General features: G+C 39.2%; 1 protein-coding gene across 16 annotated transcripts in view; it reads right to left on the bottom strand.

Moving 5' to 3' along the window:
- Positions 1-20934, bottom strand: part of EBF1 (early B cell factor 1) — a 404490-nt gene that overhangs the window by 368249 nt on the left and 15307 nt on the right. For 15 of the 16 annotated variants that reach the window (XM_025388338.1, XM_025388331.1, XM_025388330.1 and 12 more), the window contains exon 6: positions 9683-9751. The exons of the other annotated variant lie outside the window; for it this stretch is intronic. In XM_025388338.1, the coding sequence (XP_025244123.1) occupies positions 9683-9751 (69 nt within the window). The remainder of the gene's footprint in view (positions 1-9682; positions 9752-20934) is intronic. 16 annotated transcript variants of the gene reach the window in all.

A 20934-nucleotide genomic window follows, 5' to 3' on the forward strand; every position in this document is an offset into this window, starting at 1 on the left:
TCAGTAAGGTAATTGTGCTCAAAAGAAAGTCCCATGGCAACAATCACATTAAGAATGAAAATCCACATGGAATATATGACGCTCAAATTGCAAGAGCTACCTGATTTTAAGCACCTGATATGTGCCAAGCCCAGTGCTAGGTGTTTTATCCTCACAACGCTTCAAAATAGAAGTGAATTTTCCCATTTTGAAGATGAGAAAACTAATTCCCCTGAGGCTCAGCTACTAATAAGTAGCTGTGGAGAAACTGGATCCCTTAGCCAATGCACTCCAAAATCTATGCCTTTGCCATCATACTGTGCCTCCTCCCAGATTTCTCTATGGATTACTGATGTTTTTCTCAAGGAAATACACAATCAAATTAAATGAGGACATAAGAACTCAAACATTGCTCCAGCAATGAGTACAATAAACAGTTTCATATATGTATATATATGTGTGTGTATATATGTATGTGTATGTGTGTGTGTGTGTGTGTGTGTGTGCGCGCGCGCATGTATAAAATCCTGAAAGTTAATTGTGACATCAACTAAGAAAGCTGGCTTGGTAAATAGGTTTAGAGTAATAAATGAAAAGGAGCTGTGAATAGCAAGAAAAATGAAATAAAAGAGACATTATGAAATACTGAAAACAGTGTTTTTACCTGAGCAATTGAGAAAAGGGAAAAAAATCAGTCTGGGAGATAGGAGATGTGGAGTTTCTAATCACTTGTTTTGTCACCAATAAAGTGGATAGTTCCTTAGGCTGTGTGCCTCAGTTTATAGATCTGTCAAATGGAGTCCATTTGTGCAGAGAATTTTCTGAGATGGTATACCCTGAAGTGCTCTAAAATGCTGGGAGTGCCATTTACAGGTAAGCTACTATTAAACTCACAGTGATCAGGGGTTTTGCTTGCTTTGTTCTAAGGTGCTTATAGACCAGGATTCAGATGCCGGTCTTTATGAGCCAGATGATCAGGGCCCTCTCATTTCTACAGCTACAGAAAGAACAACTCAGTTTCTAAAACCATATTCTGAGACATATCCCATACATCTGACATTAGAATCTGGCTTTAGGAAAACAACAAGACTGTGTAGAGAAACATGGGTTTTCAACACTGTTGGTAACAGCTTCAAAGACAACCAGGTGAACTCTTAACCAACTTTCTTTTCTACAGAACTTTTTAAAAAATGAAAAAGAGACTGCTCTCTTTTCATGGTTTTTTCTTGGTCTCTGTAGTGTGTGTGTGTGTGTGTGTGTGTGTGTGTGTGTGGTATGTAGCCAAACCTGATGCGGGTCCATAGTTCTTCAAACTAACTTTCCATCCTGTGAGGGGACTTCAGCCAATAGTACACTCAAGACTATTAAAAGTGATATTTTCAGATATTACTAATAGATCAGAATACTTATGAATGAGAAGCACATTAAAAACAGGTGGGGAAAATCTCAGTAGCTTACCTCTAGAAAACAATAAATAATTGCCAGCAGCATGACTGTCTGATATTCAGGTGGAGTAAAAAAGAGCTTTAGTCAAATCATGGTTGCTTCAGGAAGGTGGAGGAGGGAACAACCTTTTGACCATTAGAAAAGTTACCCAGCTGGGCTCCTGATTCCTCGGCATGCACCAGCAGAGTCTAAGTCGCGTGCACCACCCGGCACAGGCAGAGAATTCACAGCACTGGCAGGGAGCAGCACCACATGAAAAAGCAGCAGCTGATGTCTTGAAACAAAATATCCTATCATTTTACTTTGATAATTTTCAATTCATCGATTAAAAAAGAAAAGAGAAAAAGTTATTTCAGCCTTGAAGACGTCATGTCCTGAGCCCCAGTGTTCACACCCTACAGAAGGGCTCTTCCTACCCACACATGGTATCAATATTTAGTCAATTGAGCAGCAAATGAGCAAAAAAGTTCTTGAGGGATTCTTGATATTGATTAAAAGGGCATTAAAAAAAAAACACCACAACCTTTACATGAACCAAAATTTGAGAATGTTGCCAAAGCCCCATAAAATATGTATAATGGTGACAGTGTCCAGATTAAAAATGTACATGGGCAACTTGATTACTATTTTCTGTTTTTTTCCCTGCCCTGGCTCTGAAAGTGTTAAAGAAAACAATAAAAGAACAAGTGAGTGTACAGGGTAGGATTTACTGGCATTTACTTTTAATCTATGGCCCTTCACTCTGTAGCTTATCGGGCCTCTGTCAGTCCTTTTTCCCCCTTTATATTTCACGAGGAGCCCCCCATGCTGCTACTGAGAGACAGAGCCCAAGTGTCTATGAGCTTTTTGTCAGGTAAAAAGAGAAGAAAAAGGAAAGGAACAAGAGGAAAAGCAAAGCTAAGAGGCATCTATTAGATGTCACTAGGCTTTTGTATTCATGTCAATGATTCAGGATTAGAGTATTTGAAATAATCTTATTGAGAGGAATCAAAAGGCCCACCGAGTGAGAGGCTGCTCTGTAGCATATGGCAAAGGCACGAACAATATCTTATTAAAGATGTGTTGGCTAACACCATTACTTTATATTATATTACAAAACTATTGTGCCTTAAACAGTTAGCAGGATGGTATAGTTACCGAGTGCCATTTTGGAGGTTATTGTGTAGGATCGAGCTATATAATTTGCCAGCTTGTCTAGTTCAGTCATTACAAGTAGGGTTTAGGGCATGTTTGCAACAGGAACGAAGCACTTCACTTTCAAAAATAGAAATTCCCAAAGCACATAGAAGACCACTCTGTTCCCACTGAAAGTAGAGTACACCTTTCATAGATGGAACAGGCCAATGGCCTGTTCTTCTCCAGAATCAGTTTAATTAAGTTTGCATCATTTAACATAAATGACACCCCCTGCCCCACCCATGAAAATGTAACAAAGATTTTTTTTTTTTTTTTTTTTTGTGCATGACTCCCCTCCCTTTTAGGAATACATGCACACACACACACATACACAGTCAGCTTCACACTTTAGCAGGATTAGGACAATTAAAATTCTATTATAATGAGTACTGTAACATTAAAACCTTCATCTGCTTCTGGACAAAGACTTGTAACTGGAGAAATAGTTTGTAAGGGAGATTTTTCTTCATCTACCCACACCTTTAAAGGCAGGGAGCAATGAAAGACAAACCTGTACTGTTCACCATATTTCATTGATTGCAATAGGGGTATTGAGGTCACTTTTATATTGTCCTGGACAGTATGTAGTTACACGGTTTGTAAAGAGAGGAATGGGATGGGGGGCTGTGAGAAGGAGGAATTAGTGGTCTATTTCAGATAACATCTCATGCAAATTAAAGTGACCAAAATATCATCTCTTTATGCAGGAACCTCTAAATGGAGTTTTTAAAATCTGGTCAATTTTTATTAGAGAGTTAACCGGGCACTGGCAGTAGAAGGAAATGAGGAAATGAGGGGAATTTATCAATGGAGAGTTACACGGAGAGAGTTTTTTCCCCCATTCTAAGCAGCTTATTTTAGGAAAGTAAAAGCATGTTTAATATAGTGATATATTCTCATCACAAAATGATTGTGCATAGTTGCTAATGGGACACACAGGGGACTTTGAACTGCTTTTCTGTATTTATCAAGAACTGTTACAAAAGCAAAGTTATGATGACGTGGGATTAAAAACCTACACCACGGGCTGACACCCGGGCCATGCTACACATACACACTACTGATTCTCTGAAGCTCCGTTAAATACATTTCTTGGAAGTTGCTGCCATTATTTCCTTTACAGGAAAACCACTGTTGTTCATTATACAGTGTCTGCAATAGTGTTATACCATGTAAAAGTACTTTGCATTATGATACATTGTCAGCATATTTGAAATGCATTTTAATGTATCCTGGTTGTGTATTTGGGAATAGCTGATAGTGAATGGAATATAGACTGCTATTAGCTTATTGTATTAGTTATTTTCTTATCACAGTAGCAAACTACACACAAATGTATGGGGCTCATCTCATATTCAGAACGGTATTATCTGATATGTGATAAAATTTAGAATGATACTCATTCACATAAGTCTCATCGCTAATAATCACATGTGAATTCCCACTGAGAAGACAAATGTTTAAACACACTAGGGTTAATAAACAGTCTTAAATTCATGCTTAGTGTCAATGCTGGCTTTTCACTTTTGAAACAATGCAAACCTCTCAAACCAACCAAAAACACAATAATTATCCTGCCTAGGGCAATTTTAGAGAGTGAATTCCTCCTCCTTTTATTTTAACCAAGCAGTCAAGGTTACAAAATCAGGTGGTACAAAAGGTTTATCAGAACGCTAAGAAATGCATTTACACCTCTGGTTCTTCATGCCCCAGACAGCCATTTGCGTATAGTGCAGAATGATTATGCATTGATGGTGGTTGGTCCTTCTGAAAACTGGATGGAGACCAAAATGATAAGAGTTGAAAGGGCATTGAAATGAAATCATGAAACTGACTAAAACCCTCATTTGCAACTTTAATACAAGTATGTATTTATGTTCTTGTTAATTGAGGACTTGATGTGGATGACAAAAAATAAATAAATATTGGAATTTACCTCTGATTATAAAAGACAGAAGAAAGTCATTGATTGTTGAAAGACCCAGATGCCTCTACAATCCTTGGCAAATATATACCACGCCCGACCCAATGGTAAAAAGTATGTGGGTGGATGGGTGGGTGGGTGGGTGGATGGATGGATGGATGGATGGATAGTTAGATAGATAGATCTCTTCTAATTCTAAAGTTTTTATATTGTTTTCCTATTATACATATGGGCATATATGTTATATAAATACATTGGGGTCAATTTAATGAAGAAAATTAGCTTGTTGATAAGACAACACTGCACTTTTCTGAAAAGTCTTACCACAGAATTTATACCTCTTAGAAAAAGAATGAATCTTCAATAAACTTGTTTATCCAAGCAACCCTAACATGGTTAAGCTTTTCTGTTCATGTGATGTACATCATATAAAATCAACAGGCAAACGGGCATTCTAATATTTTCATTACTGAACATTCTATTTCAGATAATCATAAAACAAACCCAATTAGTGTTACCTAAATGGAAGTGATCTAGATGTGGAAGATCTTTAGACAAATCTGGAAAAAACAAATATAGGCATTTTTTTCCTTTATAGGAGACCTTTAGATAAGTGTGACCTGAAGTAATTCCAAACAGACTGGGTTTTTCATTTTACAAAATTTGTGTATTTTTTTATGTCACATGTCAAGGCCTAAATCCCATAGCTCTACATATAGATATAGGAATTCTTAAAAATGGGGGAAAAAGGCATGGTAATTCTGTTAACATTACAATAAACAAACTCAAAATTCCTAGAGGTACATAAGTTGACAGGCTTTTAACATCCACATTTTAATTATCGGTTTTGAGGAACCCAAAACTTGTAGGTTACTGGAGCTACATTATATCCTTTAAAAACTAGGTCTAAGTTCACACCAATAGGAGAACATAATTTGAGATGGAATTTCATCCTTTAGTATTTCTATCTACTTAAAAAAAAAAATCCACTTGTTAACAGTTAAGGATTCATTGCACAAGGAATGACGGTCACGTTGTCACCCTTACTTAATGGTTCATTTCAACAATTGCATTAATTCAAAATTGAAACAAACACACAAACATCAAGCTGCCCCGGATCCCGCCCCACTGCAAATAAGCAACAGAAATCTAGCCAAAAACTTCAGGAGTCTGTGTGAAAAGAAGCCTCTAGCATACTTTGGAGAAAGAAATGTTTTTATAAGACTATCTGTATTCATCCATGTCATTGCTCAAAGATAGTTTAGGAAAATAAAGAGTTTTGGGAAGCAAATCAAGAATGAATGGTCATCCTAACTAGATATGGAATAACAGTCTGTATACTTAATATATTCAGTTTCAACATTTATTTAAAAGTTTCCATATAGAAAGTGAAAGATTTTTTAATAGATGCAGAAAAACTGGGTTCCCAATTCAGACTACCCTATGTGACTTTTGTCATTATCATCTTTTCTGATTCTTACAAAGTAAACCTAATTAAGAACCTCCCTCATTAGTCTTCCAGAAAAATTAGCACAACTTATGCTAATTACTCCTGCAAAATTTAATAAACTCGTTGAAATGGGAATAGTCTAATGAGGTTTTATTTATTGAACTAAGATAACTCCAAGTAAAAAGGTTAGGACACAAGGATATCCAATGTGGTAATAAAACTCCTATTTATTCAATTTCTAAACATGAAGTTTATTGCAAACCTTTTAAATTGAAATACTAGTTACTCTGTGAATATGTTAAATCAATCTCCACCTTAATTCAATAACTAGAAGTCATTTTTTGCTTTTTACTTTAACAATAATTACCACACATAGCCCTTTACCTCAAAAATAATGAAATCTGCTGTTATTAGTTCCTGGTCATTTGCTATTGAACATAACACATTTGACTTTTCCCATGTCTACGCAGCTCAAATATCTGGATCACTGAGTGCAGGCTGGGTTATGTGCTTCTTAATCAAGCTATTTGGCATCACACAGAAATGTAACCTGGCATTCAACTCCAGATGTGCGCTTCCTACATTTACAGCATTTTTTCTATAAACTTTTTTGAAGTGACTTGACAAATTGTCATGATTGTAGAAAGAATTGGGGTCATATTTTTCTTAGTCTGTGCATGCCATAAGGATGAAGTATAATAGAAGCCCCTTTTCTAAATCACCGTTTGCAACTGCTGATTTTGTTAATTCTACTTTTTTGATAGGATATGCCAGGCTGATGTCCCAAAGTCACTGGTAGCAAATAATACAGCCAAAATTTAACACAGAAATAGCTTGCCCTGCACGATTGTACTATGACCAGAAAGCCTCTTCTCTCTACCCTATAAATAGTTTTCCTGAATAACCACTGCTAAAAGTCTTTTGACTGATAAAAATAGCAGTGTTCTCCCAAATTCCGAAGGACATGCAAAGAGAGCTAAAAATTATTGGTGCTCAAAAGTTAACTGCGTGTTAAAACTATGCTAAATCCTAATGCAAAGATTGCCTGTACTCTCAGCTCTGTAATTGCATATAGTATGCATCTGTTGAAAACAGTTTCTATTGCTACTGAAGGCAGGCCTCAAAGCCTATTTTTACAAAATATTCAGAGATTCGCATCCATAAATCTGAAAGCAAATCAAACCCTAAGCACGTAACACAGATATTATGCAATCAGTAATATAGAATCAAATTGGAAACTATGAAATTCAAACACAGTTGCCATCATTTTTTCCCCTTTGCAGCAATATTATGGAATTGAAAAACCTTTTCTATTTTGCCCTTTCTTGCATAAGTTCTTTTCTTGTTGTTATTCTCTTCTCTCATTGTTAAAAATGGAAGTTTCACGTATCAGCACAGACAGGACTGGAGCTTTTAAAACCTTTGGCAGCCTGAAGGACAAATAAATTCTGAAAACTCAGATGCAAATAAAAATAGCTAAATGGGGTTTTGCATATCAACTGGCATCATTGCATGAAAAGATAGTTCATCAGAGACAATGGCAACAGCCAGCGAATAAACATATGCTGTGGGGCTTGTGCACATACACTGAGTTTCAGCTGTTTTTAAAGTACTTCTATCTGAAGAGACCAAGATTGGATACACACTGTTTTCTACTTTGTCAAACCAAAAGGGAAAAAAAATGAAAAGGATAAATGTCATGAGTAATATCTCCGAAGCCACCAACAGCATAAAGTGCATACTTATTTTGCCTAAATTGTTTGAACTACCCCAGCCAAGAAAAGGTTTTAAGTACCCTTCTGGGACAGATGCAAGGCGGCAACAATAGAAGCCACACTAATGCAATCCAGGTAACACAATCCTGTTTCAAAAACAGGGGCCAGGCTAATTACAGTGCTGCTGAGTCAAGTTTCTTATGCCATCGCAACCCACAGGAACAGGTCAAAATCAAATGTTATTCAAACCACAGTCATATCAACCTTCTATATCAGAGTCACAGCTTCAAACCAAATGAAGAACTTAAAAGCTTAACCCATTCACAAGCAAAAAAAAAAAAAAGTGTTTTCATTGAGGGTGGCAAGGTAAGGTTCTTGTCATCATCTAAACCAAAAGGAACTGCATGGCAGAACAAAATGTTTATAGTTTCAAAGTTTTTGGGGACTATTTGGGCTGATCCTTTGATCAGTACACTTTCTTTTCAACAGAGGAGTAAGAAAAATGCTTAAAATAACAAATGATATTTTGGAGAGGTAAATTTAAATAAAACAAACCAGCATAAAGGTTAAATTCACTTGTGACCTTATTCATTTGGAGATTTATGTTCAATCGCAGAAAAAGCAATTATATGAACAGTATATCTGCTTTTGTAGATAAACATGTTATCCTAATTCTATAGGTAGCACACACATCACCGTATGTCAAACCTTCTCATCTTTTAACTTTGAATCAAATATACTAATACTTTTATATGGAGCAAAAATATATATATATATATATTAGTGAATATTAGTGAGGAATATTTAGTTAAAATATCTGATTGAAATGTAACCTTTATAAAGCTACTTGGCAATCAATTGGGTTCAAGCCTGAAGACTCACATAATCCAAAATCGACAATCAATCTTTTGGTATAAATTATGATGAAGCAAAGTAAACATCTTGTTTTTTGTCATTGTTGTTAACTGGAAAATGATAAAATGAGTCCAAAAAAGATAGAAAAAAAGATTTTTTTTCTTTTGTTGTTGTTGTTGTCAAAAATCAATATTGCTGAAATCCAAAAGGGAATTTTTGTTCAACCGTTGATCTCCTCAATGAGGGATCGGTCAGTCTTAGAATTGGCAAGACTCTTTTTCCAGCTAGTACAAGATGCTAGCTCTTTTCCTAGCTGACAATTGACAGTATCTATAAACCTTTCAGGCCATTTAACTCTCAATGAGTAATGCTATGTAACAAATGGTTTATCATACATGTTTCCATACAAAGAATTTCAATAATTAAAATGTAAAATGAATATTTGGAATGCGACTTTGCATAATGCGTGCACACTGACTTGAAATTGCACCGAACAACTAAAACAGATTTATTGTTCTACAGTGATTTACTTGGTCATGTCAGATTAGTAATATGGATCTGTTTAAAAACACAATAATTAAGACAAGCAGGATAAATTAATCAACTTACAATATAGTCTCATACTGCAATCAAACCCAGCAAATAACAGTAGAAAATCTTGGTTCACAGATCTCTTTAAACTGCTTTTATGCATAAATAAAACCTTAAAATGTAGATGGATTACGTCCAACAGAACTACTGTAGCTAAAAGTGATAATGATTCAAACATTTTTCAAATAAAAGTTAAATATTTATAAGCACCCAACCACATTTCATAAATCACAAACTATTATTATTTTATTTCTGAAGCTTCCTGGCACAGCATGAGGATTGAGCCACAGAAAGTCAGAAAAGAAAAAATATATTCCTTTAGGAGCATGAATCAGGCAAAAACCGGAGCAATCCAAGGAACAGGCCTCTAAAAGAACATTCCATATGGCTTTCCCAGGAATCAAAATCGCTCAGTGCAGCATAAGTCAAGACCAACAGGCAAATTTCGGCCACATGCATTCCTAACCCTCGCCCATGAGCAACACAAGGGCAGGTGTTTCATTATAATGAGGAATAAGAATCCAGTGAAAGAAGAGTGGTCCCTACCTGTCAATTATCACTGGATCTGAGGGAGTCTCATTTCGGTTGCCACAGCTTTTCTTGTCACAACAGCGGCTATGGAGCAAAAGCGAAAGGATTTAGTACAACCATTACAATGTAAAATCATCATTTAGGCAGACAGAAGGCTCAAATTGCTGGGTTGCAAATGCTAGAATTACCACAAAGCCATACCTGGCAATCAACAGATCCCTGGGACAGAAAATTCTATTTGGGTCACCTATGGGTTAATGGCCAGGCTTAACCTCTCCCTGCTCAGAGAAGGAGGTGGGGGAGAGGGGCTCTCCCAGAGCCAAGATTGAGAGCCCCAAGATGGGGTCTCCCCATCACTGCCCGCGGTGCTGGCAGAGTTCACTGTGAAGTGCACTATTATTACCTCTACCCAATGAGAATATTCGAGGTTGTGGGTGGCTCAAACGTTCTTCCCTCAAGATCACACTAATTGTGTGGAACGCATCAATAATGAAGTATGAGTGATTTCTCCCCCTCCAGTCATTTTGTATTAAATGGATTCCTTTTTCTTCTCTTTTCTTCTTTATGGGAGGCATTTCCTTCAACCACAGCCTTTCCAAAAATCCTGCAGCTAGAACTGTTTTCTTTTGAACCATTTTCATGAGAATAAAGGTAAAATACAATAATTAAGACAAGGAAGAGGTAAGATAAAAGAAAGTGGAGATTCACATTCCTCTGGCTATAAAAGCCTGCTCTGGCCCCCACTTCAGTTTTCTGGGGGCATTATGGACATTGGAAGTAAAGATTAGCACAGCTCTGTGAGAGGATGCTCTTTATATTAGAGAAGAAACAGCCTATAGGCTCAAAAAGTACCCTCTACTAAAATCTCCCCCACCAGGTGTGGCTGCCAGTTTTTTAAAAACTGAGATGCCTTCTAAAGGGTGAACATTTTATGTTTTTGAAAAGTACAGCGATCAACAGAAAACAATCCATCTGAAACTTGTTTGCAAATAAAAACAAGATCTGCACCAGGGGCACACTTATAAAAGCAGCGAAGTAGATGGGGAGGGAGGTCCTCCAAAAGTTGTATTTCACCAGGCACCACAAGCAAATATGCACTTCTTGCTCTTACACACACACGCGTACACACAAAGAGATACACGCATACATGCACACTTGCAACTTAGTGAATCATACAGCCTACATTTAGAGGGCCGTTGGAGAGAATCAAATATTGAACTTCATCTTCAGGACCCAGAAATATACCCCTACGTAGGGAGTCCTTCACCAAAATTGGAAGGTCTCTTTTCTTGCCATAACTATGTCTCTGAGAAGAGAATTAGTTTCCACTCTTAGGTGTCTTCTGTTTTTCTTTCATATATTCAGAGAGTAAGAGTAAGAACTGTATCTCCTTTGACAAAGCCTCAGCTAAAACCACTCTGTCTACCTTATAGCCTTTCACCTTCTGACTCAGAGGGAACTATTTCCTCCAGGCCTGAGTTCTGCTATATACTGCTACTTTTGGGATGGAAAACCCAAAGTATCTCGATATCTAAGAGACAGATAAAGTAACAAGTAGCTGAAGCAGTGGAAAATACGAGCAGTTGAAATGCATACCAGAAAATACATAAAAATGTAACTCCTCCATCCCTGAACTCTGATCCCCTATACCTACATATCATGGGCTTCTCAGAATAGTATAGCGGTTAAGAACACTGGTTCTGAAATCTGACAGAGATGCCTATGTCAACTTGAGCAAGGTAATTCACCTCACAAGATCTCAGTTTCCTCATCTGTAAAATGGAGCGATTTCAGGACCCGTCTCTAAATGCCAGGGAACAGGCTTGAGGCAATAAGGGTGTAAAGACTTGGCTTCATGACTGGCCTCACTAAAGCCACAATGAAGCATCATTATCACCCCCTGAACCTACCTCCTTCAGTCCCCTCCTCCTTCAAGTCCAAGCAAATCTGCCCTGTGCTCTGCAGAAGCAGCAGGTCTCCAAAAGCAGCCCATCAACAGAGCCCACATCTCCTTTACCCATGGAGGAAAACTGTCAGGTGAGAAAACCTACTTCTCCTTCATTTTCCTTTTCAAAACACCAAGTAGGCAATGCAAGCTGCCCACAGACCTGCCTGGGAGAAACGTCCTCCAGGAATTCCTCCAACCTGCTTGCTGATAACCATGCACAAGGGTCTGTTTTTCAAGCCTATCTGATTTTCTGCTTCCCCACTACACCATCTCCATCCAAGTCCTTGGACTCTGCAGTGGCTGCCTACTTTTCTGTCTCCACTCTGACCGCCTGCAAGAGCCAGAGTGAGCTTTTCCAAATGTCAGTGGTACTGTGCCACCTCACCGCCTGAGACCTTTTAATGGCTTTCCACTGCACTTAGAACAAATCCATGACATGACATGATACCAGACCACCTCCCAACCTCCTGCCCCCTTCCTCCAACTTGCCAAACTCCTACCTCACTGGCCCATTTCAATCCCTCTCAGTTGTGCCCTGTTCAATCTGACCTCAGGCCCAGACCCTGGCCGACTCTTGCCTGGCGGGCCTCTCCTCCAACCTTTCCCTAGTTAGCCAACCTTTTCTCACCCTCAGAGCTCAGCCTATAGCTCTTTCCCCAGAGAGGTTTGGCCTGACACCCCACCTTTAGTCCAAATTAGGTTTTTTCTGTTTTTTTTTTCTTCTAAAAAGCACTTAACACAATGCAAATTATATTTTTACATATATGTTATTGTCTTTCTCCCTCTTCCTATTCTTCTCTTCCTTTAACTCATAGACTTCGCAGAGGAAGAAACTATCAATTTTATTTACCTAATGAGCGGCATAAGGCCCGGGGTAGAACAGAAAAGCTCAAATATTAATTGGTTGAATAAATTAATAATTTTATGAATGAATGTTATATATTGGGGGGCAAACACAATCCAGAAGAATAAAAGGGTGACAGATAAATCCAAACTGACCTTCTGGGCAGGCATTGTTGATGGAAGGAAGGTGCACCCCACCCCACCCCATAGAACAAACCACCTCCCCCAAGCATGCCACACTAGGCCTGAGATTTTTCCTTTTGACTTAAGCACGGTCGTCATCTAAAAATAAAAATGCCCCTGAGAGCAGCTCGATGAATTGAAGCATTCCTTTCTAAGGGACCCAGGGAAATAGGCAGATGCAAGGAGCAGAAGTGTAGAAGGAAAGATAGAAATGAAATGGGGAGAATGAAGAAAAGTACAGAAAAAAGAATAAAGGGCTGGAGGTCACTCACCACTTACAAAAAATCTTTATGCCAAGTACGAAAAATAAGCCCAATATGTTTCCTGTTTCTTGGGTCACATCACTGCATCATATAGTCATTATTCCTGAAATGGGCTATTCCAGCTTCTGTTCTGCACCTCAAAATAGTGTCTGCTACAAAATAATGTCTACAATATGATCCTGTTAAATATATATACACACACACACACATATATATGTGTACATACATACATATGGGTGTGTACATATATATATGGATGGGTGTGTACACATACATGTGTATACAGAATTCTGTGCAGCATTAAAAAGAATGAAGGTAGGGTTAGAAGCACCAGCACGGAAAGAAATCTACAGTATATTGTGAATTGAGAAAACCAAGTCACAGAATACTATTCAGAGTATAGTCCTATTTCTGGGAGAAAAATGAAAGCATGAAAGAGTGAAAGGGAGAGAGGGAGGGGAAGAGATGGTTTTTACACGTATGGTTCACTCCCTTACTTCATTCAAGTCTCTGCCTAATGTCATGACTTTAGAAATGCCTTCCCTGCCGGGCATGGTGGCTTACACCTATAATCCCAGCACTTTGGGAGGCTGAGGTAGGTAGATCACCTGAGGTCAGAAGTTCGAGACCAGCCTGGCCAACATGGCGAAACCCCGTCTCTACTAAAAATACGAAAAAAAAAAAAAAATTAGCTGGGTGTGGTGGTAAGCACCTGTGATCCCAGCTACTCCGGAGACTGAGGTGGGAGAATCAGTTGAACCTGGAAGATGAAGGTTGCAGTGTGCCAAGATCGCACCATTGCACACCAGCCTGGGCAACAAGGGTGAAACTCCATCTCAAAACAAAAAAAAAAAGAAATGCCTTCCCTGACTGCCCTAAAGCACTCTAGCTCCTTATCTGCTTCACTTTTCTTCATAGCACTCACCATGTTGCATTTTATATTCATTTCTCTTTTATTGTCTCTCTCACCTGAATATAAGCCCCACAAAGACAGTCGTAGACCGTTTTGTTCACCCCTGTATCCTTAGCAACTAGAACTAAGCCTGGCACACAGTAGGCCATCAGGAAATATTTCTTAAATGTAGGAACTTCAAAGAGTTAACCTATAAAGAGTGGAACAGGCAGTGGGGAAGAAAGGAAGATATGCATTTAATTTTTATATTTTTGCAGTGTTTTGCTTTTTTTTTTCTTTTTGTACTCCCAGGCTGGAGTGCAGTGGTGTGATCTCAGCTCAGCTCACGGCAGCCTCGACCTCCTGGGGCTCAAGTGATCCTCCCACCTCGGGCCCTTAAGTAGCTGGGACTACAGGCACATGCCAACGTGCCCAGCTAATTTTGTGTATTTTTTTGGTGGAGGCTGAGTCTCACCATGTTGCCCAGGCTGGTCTCAAATTCCTGGGCTCAAGCGATCCACCCAGCTTGGCCTCCCAAAGTGCTGGGATTACAGGCGCAAGCCACCACGCCCAGCCTAGTGTTCTGCTTTATATGGCAATATGCTTTTATATTCAAAATTAAAAATCAACCACAAGTGGTGGAAGGAAAGACTTCTTGTAGACTGAGCTGATATCAAGCCCCCCGTGGCTTCCTAGAGCCGAGCAGAGCGAGGACCTCTCCTTTGTCGCCACGATGCTCTTTCCTGCCCATGTGAGTTCTCCCTTTTCAGGTGGAACTGCCCATAGTTCTTCCTGCTAAGCTCAGAAGGACAAAGAGTGGGCACCGACCTCCACTATACACAGGAGAGGCATTAACCAGGAAGGAAAAGCTGAAAGGAGAATGAATTCACTCATGTTTAAGGCAGACGAGGGCTCATACTGAAACAATTCCGTAGATGAAACAGATGCAAAAGCACTTAACGGAAAAAGTGACAGTGTTAATAAAAGAAATCACAATGATAATTAGGTCCTCATTACTGTGTGACTGATGGACCTTCATCCATTCAAAGCACGATTTTTTAGGCTCCTACTATGCGTGCTGGGCTCTGTATCAGGCACAGACTCGGGATTTGCTCTCCCACGCTGGCATCTTGCAAGGCTTGGATTTTCCTAATTTGCTTTGTCGCTCAGGTAAGATTTTAAAAGCAGGCCACTGTTTACAACCCTTCCGAACCTGCAACCCCAGTGACAGGAGAACAATGTGGCCAGTCTCGGGCATAGGTAGCCAGCAACTGGTGTGGTACATACACTGCGGACTGAAATCAGCAGCCGTTTCCTCAGCAGAATTGTGTGTCTCCCAAACAATTCTGCGCATCCAGAGAAAAGTGAACTTACGAGTCTCTTTCTCACCAGCCTAACACAGGTGGTGTATTTCTGGAGCTTCATAAACTAGAGCAAGAAACACCTAAATATTCCCAGTCATGGGATCGGCAGATCTTCATCTTAGGGACATGGAACTTTTTCGTATGAATAGTGCGTTTCTCAATGGGAGAAAAGCATCATTCCAAACTTGAAACTTTACAGGAAAAAACAAGATGCTTTACATATTTCCCTAAAGTGGCTAGAGACTGAGATCTATGATTTATCTGACTAGTCTGATTAATAGCTATAAAGATGACTTGATTCTAAAGAATCCATGACATAAATAGGCTCTTCTATCCTCTGTCTTCCTCCCGTGTCTTAAGGTATGTGATCCATCCTCATCACACTAAGTACTTGAGCTCACAGGTCCATCTCATCCTGCCTTACCTGGGACCAGCCCCACCAAGGACTCCTCTTCTGTTTTGCATTTGCCATTCCTCCCTCCCTGATTAATTCTTTCCTTCAGTTTGCAAACATTATCAAGTTTTCCCATTGTATAAAATTTTAAAAGGACGCTCCTTCTTTTCTCTAAGTTAGTTTCTTCACTGCCAACATCCTTCTTATAAGAGTCCCTGTCACTCCTTGCCACTTCAACCACGTAATACAGGCATCCAGGCCCTCAGCACGTACTTGAATCTCCTCTTAAAGTTTACCAGTGACCGTCTGGTGCTTTCTCAGCCTTCATGTCCATCTGGATCTCTCTAGCACTTGCTATATGACTCCCCCACTTTGAAACACCCTCCTTTTATCTTTTTTTTTTTTTTGAGATGGAGTGGATTCTCACTGTGTCACCCAGGATGGAGTGCCGTGGCACAATTTCTGCTCACTGCAACCTCCACCTCCTGGGTTCAAGTGATTCTCATGCCTCAACCTCCCTGGACCACAGGTTCGCACACCACAACACCCAGCTGATTTTTGTATTTTTTGGTAGAGATGGGGTTTCACCATGTTGGTCAGACTGGTCTTGAACTCGTGGCCTCAAGTGATCTGCCCACCTCGGCCTCCCAAAATGTTGGGATTACAGACATGAGCCACTGTGCCTGGCCTCCTCCTTTTATTTCTATGTTCCCTATGCTCAAGCTTCTTTTTCTGAATTCTCTAACACACCCTGCCTTCTTGCTAAGCGTGATTATTCCCCCAAGAATATAACCATAACTTCTCTTTCTATTCTCCCTCCCTTGTCAATCCCATCTGAGCCCATAGCTTCAACTCTCACCCTTGGGAAACGACCTCTGAAGTCAGTTATCTTTGACCATAACTTTATTTCCAGATCCAGAACTCAGGACCATCCACCTGCAGGACTCTCCACAGAGAAATTTTGGCTGGATTGCAACAGACAAGCCCAAACACTTCATGTACCCTCTAAAATCCCTCTCCCTATTCCTGCTACCCACCTACAAGTACTTCCTCCCTTCTCTGAATAGACATAGCCCTTTGCCTCAACCTCTCATCACATTCAACCCTTTCTAGAGTGCAGTCTCATTATCTGCCAACTGATATCATCTCCCAGGCCACACCATAAGCTCCCCTACTGCAGAACCAAGTCTTTTCTGGCTCTCCGTTTTTGAGTGTTTTGCACATAGTAGGTACTAAAAGAATAAATGAAAACATCCTTAACCACCACAACTAGAATGAACAAAGTACATGAATATTTCAGTAGACATTTCACTTTGATTCAAAGTTCTTTTATCTGCATTCACACTGAACAACTGCGCACTGGGTACTTAGACCCACACTGCAAATATTGCTGCTGCTGCTGCTATTCACACAAATACTCCTACTATTAATAATAACAATAGATATTCAGTACTTACTGTGTGTCAAGGCACTGTGATAAGCATTTATGGGGATTATTGCATTTAATCTTAATCACCATCCTATGAGATAAATAATATTATCCCCCATTTCACAAATAGGACAACTGAAGACAGAGGAACACCCAGTAACTTCCTTGCCTTCAAAAAGCAATCAGGCTGGCAAAGGAAGACAGATTGTGGGCAAAAAGTTACGAGTGTGCTGAGTGCTATGAAAGAAAAGCAAAGCAGATAGTAGTCCCCCTTATCTATGGTTTTGCTTTCCACGGTTTCAGTTACCTGTGGTCCCGTACAACATTTGTTTTTGTTTGTGTCGAGATGGGTCTTGTTCTGTCACCCAAGCTGGAGTGCAGTGGTGCAATCATGGCTCACTGCAGCCTGGATTATCCTCCCACCTTAGCCCCCTGAGTAGGTGGGAATACAGGCGCACACCACAACTGGCTAATTTTTCTTTTAGTTTTTATAGAGTTGGGGGGGGTCTCACTATGTTGCCCAGCCAGTCTTGAACTCCTGGGCTCAAATAATCCTCCCATCTTGGCCTCCCAAAAGGCTGGGATTCTGTACGATATTTGGAGAGAGAGAGACGATATTCACATAGCTTTTCATACAGTTTGTTGTTATAATTATTCTATTTTATTACTCATTGTTGTTCATCTCATATTATGTCTAATTTATAAATTAAACATGATCATAGGCATGCATGTATAGGAAAAATATAGCGTATGTAAGGTTCGGTACTATCTGCAGTTTCAGGTATCCACTGTGGGTCATGCAACACATCCTTCATGGATAAAAGGGGACCACTGTTTACAGGACAACATAACAATGGGACTTGACTCAGGCTGAGAGCCAGGGATACTTCCCTGAAGAAGCCATGCTTAAGTGGGAATCTGAAGGATGGAATCAGAATAAGTCAGTAAAAGAGAAAGGAAGAAAAGGAAACTCAAGGGGGCCCTGAGAACTCATGGTCCTGTAAGAAACCATACACTGATGAGGGAAAGAGGTCTTCCTCAAACAGAGCTCTGGGAACTAGGTTCACTGACCAAGCATAGTTCCTATTTTCCATCCACATTTAAACACAGGATGTCAGGATGCCCTTTAATCAAATCCCTTTTAGAATCGTGCTTTAGAAAATCACGTGTTGGGCCGTATTATTTTAAGAGCGTAGCCACCAGGTATAGCAAAATGTAATGATGATTGATACGATAGATTTCAGTTTACCAAAAAGGCAGAGACTCTCTCAGAATTTCACAGAAAGGGCTCCATGTCAAGTCAAAGAGGTTTTGTCTCCGAGTGGTAATAACAATTATAATATAATCCAATCGTGGCAAGTCCCTTAGCCAGCCCAGGCAGTGGGGTCACCTTTTAGACAGAACACAATGGATTTTTAAAATTTGCAACCACCTGAGACACAATTCTCTGGTGTTTCTCATTTTTTTCTTTTTTTTTTTCCCTTTGCCTGCAACAAAACAGGATCATACCAAGCCTTGTCTTGTCAATCTAAATTCTCTGTCTCCTTCACCATAGCCAACATACTATAAATATACAGCTTTCACGACATCAACGCAAAGTTTTATTGTGCCGTTAGCTTTGATAGAAAGCACTGCGGAAAGTTGTTTAGAAATTAAATATCTAAAACAAGCTATTTTAAAATCCAGGGCCCTCACTATTTCATGTCTGCAATGAAGAAATTTCATCTTGGGGAGAGCAAGCTGTCTTTCACACCATATGGCTAATGGTGGTGCATAGCAATTAGCCAGCCTGATTAATGGGGAACAGACTCTAATTTTATGCTTATAATTGAGCCTGCATTTGCACCCCTGGTGCAAATTCAGCACATCCCAACTTCCACTTACAACAGGCAAGAAATCAAGAGAAATAGGATAGTGTGGAAAGTGAGAATTTTTTTCCTAAAGCCCCCTAAAGAGCATCAGATTTGCAATTTAAAAGACTGTTAGCCACACAATAGATGACAGGTTTGTGTAATAGGGTCATGGCGGCCTGGTAAACAAACAGTACCCCTTATACATCTATAGGCAGCCAGGAAAACCCGTAATCTGTAACATTAGCAGGATGACATTTTGAATACGACTTTTCCCTCTTAGCCACGCGGTACAAACATCATCATTTGCCTTCAGTGGCTTGAGGATTTTATTTTTGCTATTTTTATGTTTCTGAGAAATAGAAAGAACATCAGCAGTAAAGCACACCAACCAGCATAATAAAGTACTTTGGACCAATGAATTTTAAAAACAAGAAAAATATAAACTGCATTAATAGAGGGTAGGCCTATGTGTGAAAGGCATAATATATCTTTAAGTGTTTCAAGAATAGAATGATTTCTAGCATAGTCTAAACATGTGCAGATATGAGATGCAAATCTATGATATATAGATGTTATTTGGCCCATTGGTTGAGATCCATCTTCCTGTCTGTTTCCTATTTTGCTAGAATCACATGTAGTACAACATGGAAAATTCATTCTAATGACATGCTAATTGTAAGAAGCCAAAACAGAGATATGGTCAAAAAGATAGTAAGAAGAAAGAGGTCATGTTTTAATGTTTTCCAAAATGAATTTTACTCACAATTCTGAAAGGTGCAACTCAGCTTTATTGTAGAATTGCTATGTACAATATAACATTAATTTTTGCCTAGTAATATAAAGAAATCTATTGCCGCATCTTGGGGGTTCTGCTACTGTTTTAAAATTAGAGACAAATAACCTGTTTTCATAATAATTAACAAGTTTTACAAATCGCTGAAATGAAAACGTGAAACTCCTATATATTTTAGAATAAAATGTTAGAAATATTTTTAAAAGGGAAAAAATGAAAATTGTATAGCCATACACAATTGTAGACATAGAAGAAGTTGGTATTTGGGATTTCACTCAGAAAGCACATTAAATGCTTTTTTCTTTCCACCTGTAGAGTATTAAGGTTGCTTTCCCCCACAAGTCCATGAGCAGCAAATAAAGCCCACCCATGCTGAGGCAGCAGCTGAAGCCCTAAACGGATTGGTCAGTAATAGTCAGCAGCCAGGCCAGCATTGTGCCAGGAAGAGCCTGCATGGTTAACAAAGCAATTAGTAGCCTTTCTCTGATGCACAGTGGCATCTTCATGCTTTATCCAATTATTCAGAATATATTAGGAGCAAAGTGCTGGTGTCATTTTATGCAGAATAAGAACACAAGTTAAAGGGCTGTTCCCTGGCCTGCTCCCTCACATGTGGAAAGCCTGGCTGAGGCCATGGAAGTTAATTTGGTCTACTTGCCTGTTTTCAAATGTAGCTTCAGTCTGATTACAGGCAAAAATAAAGACACTCATCTATGGGTCATTTTATACCTTTTAGGGACTCATCTTTGCCATCCCTCTGAAAGCTCACTACCTCTGAGAAGTATTAGCTACATTATTAGAGTTATATATAGGGTAACTAAGAGGTCAGATGCAAGGGAAAAGAAAAAACAAAAACCCACATTCAATTTAAGAAGAAATGATGCCTAAGTGTGGACAGTCATATTTTCAAGTGGGAGAATTAGAAAGGGGAACTATAACTTTCAAGTCTTACCCAAACAGAAGACTCTGCTGACATCAATAGAACTCTTACTCATTTTAGTAGCAACGCAGTTGAGCGCATATATTAACACTAAAAGGGTTATATTGTTTTATTTGATTTTAAGGGAGAAGGGGACAGCAGTGCTTTGTGCCCATTAACAGTGTGATATCAAAATGGAAATGTACGTCTTTCAGGATGAAATCTAATAAATAATTGAGAACTACTGTGATGCCTGACACTTTACTACCGAATACTCACATCTAACAGTTCTTTTTAGATTGTCTATAGAAGCAAGATAAATGTGTACCTCCCCCCAACAAAAAAAAGACCAAAGTTCACCAAGATTTGAAATGCAAATCCATCTT

The sequence above is a fragment of the Theropithecus gelada genome, chromosome 6 (genome assembly GCF_003255815.1).
Source record: "Theropithecus gelada isolate Dixy chromosome 6, Tgel_1.0, whole genome shotgun sequence".
NCBI lineage: Eukaryota > Metazoa > Chordata > Mammalia > Primates > Cercopithecidae > Theropithecus > Theropithecus gelada.